Here is a 2,500-nt window from a genome sequence, read left to right on the forward strand (position 1 = left end):
GGATTGCTAACGTTACTTCCTACTTCACCTAAACTTTACAAACTGACAATAAACAGCGACGGCAGTCAGGAAACAATGTATGTATGCCTACCTTTGCTGTTAATAAATGTTATTATTACACATTACTCCTTTGTTGACGTTTGCAGGGCTACTATACTAAACTATAGTGTCATCCCCTCCTGTTGCTGATTGGCCGGTCCGTTTTGGGGTCTGATGAAAACGTTATTGAATTATGGTGTTCCAGACTAGTGTCTCCCTGAAAGGAGATCTAGGTGGGCGTGGCCAGGCCATTGTTTTCCTTGTGATTTATGAAATTATTTAGTGATAACATAAGGTTTACCGTACATTTAGGAGCAGTGAGATCACCTAAGATGGGGTTCCAGAATTAGTTTTGCAAGTGTAGAGTGGTTTTACTGTACATGTGATGGTGTTTGTCTCATTTTGATCATGATGTTGTTTACTTGTGATTTACACAACTATTTCACATTTTTGTTTGGTTTTGAATTTGGGATCAGAGGGATCCCAGTGAGGTCCCAGAATGGTGTGTTTATCGTCTCTGACTTCTCATTGGCTCCGATCTCTCGCTCCACAGGCAGATCGGGGAGAACCTGATCGTCCCAGGCGGGGTGAAGACCATCGACGCCCACGGCCGCATGCTGCTCCCGGGGGGCATTGACGTGCACACACGCTTCCAGATGCCCGACCGAGGCATGACGGCCGCTGACGACTTCTACCAGGGCACGCGTGCAGCCCTGGCTGGGGGCACTACCATGATCAGTACGTCCACCAACAACCACCAATCTGTGCTTATGACAGGGCCCTGCCCACTAACAACCACCAATCAGTGCTTATGACAGGGCCCTGCCCACTAACAACCACCAATCAGTGCTTACGACAGGGACCTGCACTGATTCCCTTCTGCGTTCCACTCATCAGTACGCATAGTAATGACCAGTACATTCTCCCAATTATCAGACCAGTGCTTATGCCCTATGAGCACGTATGACATCGATCATCAGTACATTTTCCAATTATCAATACGTAGTCATTGTCAGTGACCAGTATGTTCATCAATGACAAGCACAAAGTCCAGTGACTAGTGCATAGTGATCAATGTATGGGCCAGTGTTACCTTACGATCGGCGTGGTGGTAGCGCAGTGGCTAAGGAGGTCGCTTTGGATTAACACGTCTGCTAAATGAATAAATGTAAATGTGTAAATGTAAATGTTTACACAGGAATTATGTGTGGCCGATAAAACTATAGCTGTAGTTTTTACATAGAAATTATGTAGCCGATACAACTATAGCTGTAGTTTTTACATAGAAATTATGTAGCCGATACAACTATAGCTGTAGTTTTTACATAGAAATTATGTAGCCGATACAGCTATAGCTGTAGTTTTTACATAGAAATTATGTAGCCGATACAACTATAGCTGTAGTTTTTACATAGAAATTATGTAGCCGATACAGCTATAGCTGTAGTTTTTACACAGGAATTATGTAGCCTATACAACTATAGCTGTAGTTTTTAAACCTGGATTATATTTAGTCCTTACATCATTATTCCACTATAGCATCAGACAGCATCAGGCTCCTGATCCAGACATCACGTGTGCAGGTTGGCTCCTTGCATGGCAACTTCTGCCATCAGTGTGTGTGTGTGTGTGTGAATGGGTGAATGCGAGGCATGACATTGTAAAGTGCTTTGAGTGCTCGGAGAAGTGGGAAAGCGATATATAACAGCAGTCCATTTACTATTTATATAAATACAGTCCATTTACATATACCAGTGGTGTTAGTTATTCAAGTCTCACGGCTACACTGCCGTTTGTGATCCATATGCAGTGTGGTGTTTATGATCCATATGCAGTGTAGTGTTTATGATCCATATGCAATGTAGTGTTTATGATCCATATGCAGTGTAGTGTTTATGATCCATATGCAGTGTGGTGTTTATGATCCATATGCAGTGTAGTGTTTATGATCCATATGCAGTGTAGTGTTTATGATCCATATGCAGTATAGTGTTTATGATCTGATGATCACTGCAGCTTCTCTGTGACATACTGCTGAATGCTCCAGAATGCCATCTGTGCCCTTTTCAGGAGGCTGACATTGGCAAACTGCACCGCAGACAAATATCCAAATACACAAGACAAATACAAACACACACACACACACACACACACACACACACACAATCATGAGCGCATACCCCCACATACACACAAACCTACACACACACACACACACACGCACACACACACACACTAACACACACACACACACTTACACACCCAAGCCTAGCAAATGCAACCTGTGTGCGCACACAGAGACAATGACCAAATGTTTAAGAGTGACTTGTAAACTGTTTATGTTGTTATGTTTATGTTGTTTATGTTGTGCGCGTGTTTGGGAGTCTGTGCATCTGTTGTGAACGTGCCCAAGGACACATGCTTCTCGCCATGTTTATGACTCTGCCTTTATCTATTCGTG

The 2,500-nt window shown here is 43.1% G+C and overlaps 1 protein-coding gene across 4 annotated transcripts in view; it reads left to right on the plus strand.

Annotated features, from left to right (window-relative positions):
* dpysl2b (dihydropyrimidinase like 2b) overlaps positions 1-2,500 on the plus strand; it is a 34,131-nt gene that overhangs the window by 19,123 nt on the left and 12,508 nt on the right. For all 4 annotated transcript variants that reach the window (XM_042058356.1, XM_042058358.1, XM_042058357.1 and 1 more), the window contains one exon: positions 593-777. In XM_042058356.1, the coding sequence (XP_041914290.1) occupies positions 593-777 (185 nt within the window). The remainder of the gene's footprint in view (positions 1-592; positions 778-2,500) is intronic.

Source organism: Alosa sapidissima, chromosome 13 (assembly GCF_018492685.1).
Source record: "Alosa sapidissima isolate fAloSap1 chromosome 13, fAloSap1.pri, whole genome shotgun sequence".
In the NCBI taxonomy this organism is placed as follows: domain Eukaryota; kingdom Metazoa; phylum Chordata; class Actinopteri; order Clupeiformes; family Clupeidae; genus Alosa; species Alosa sapidissima.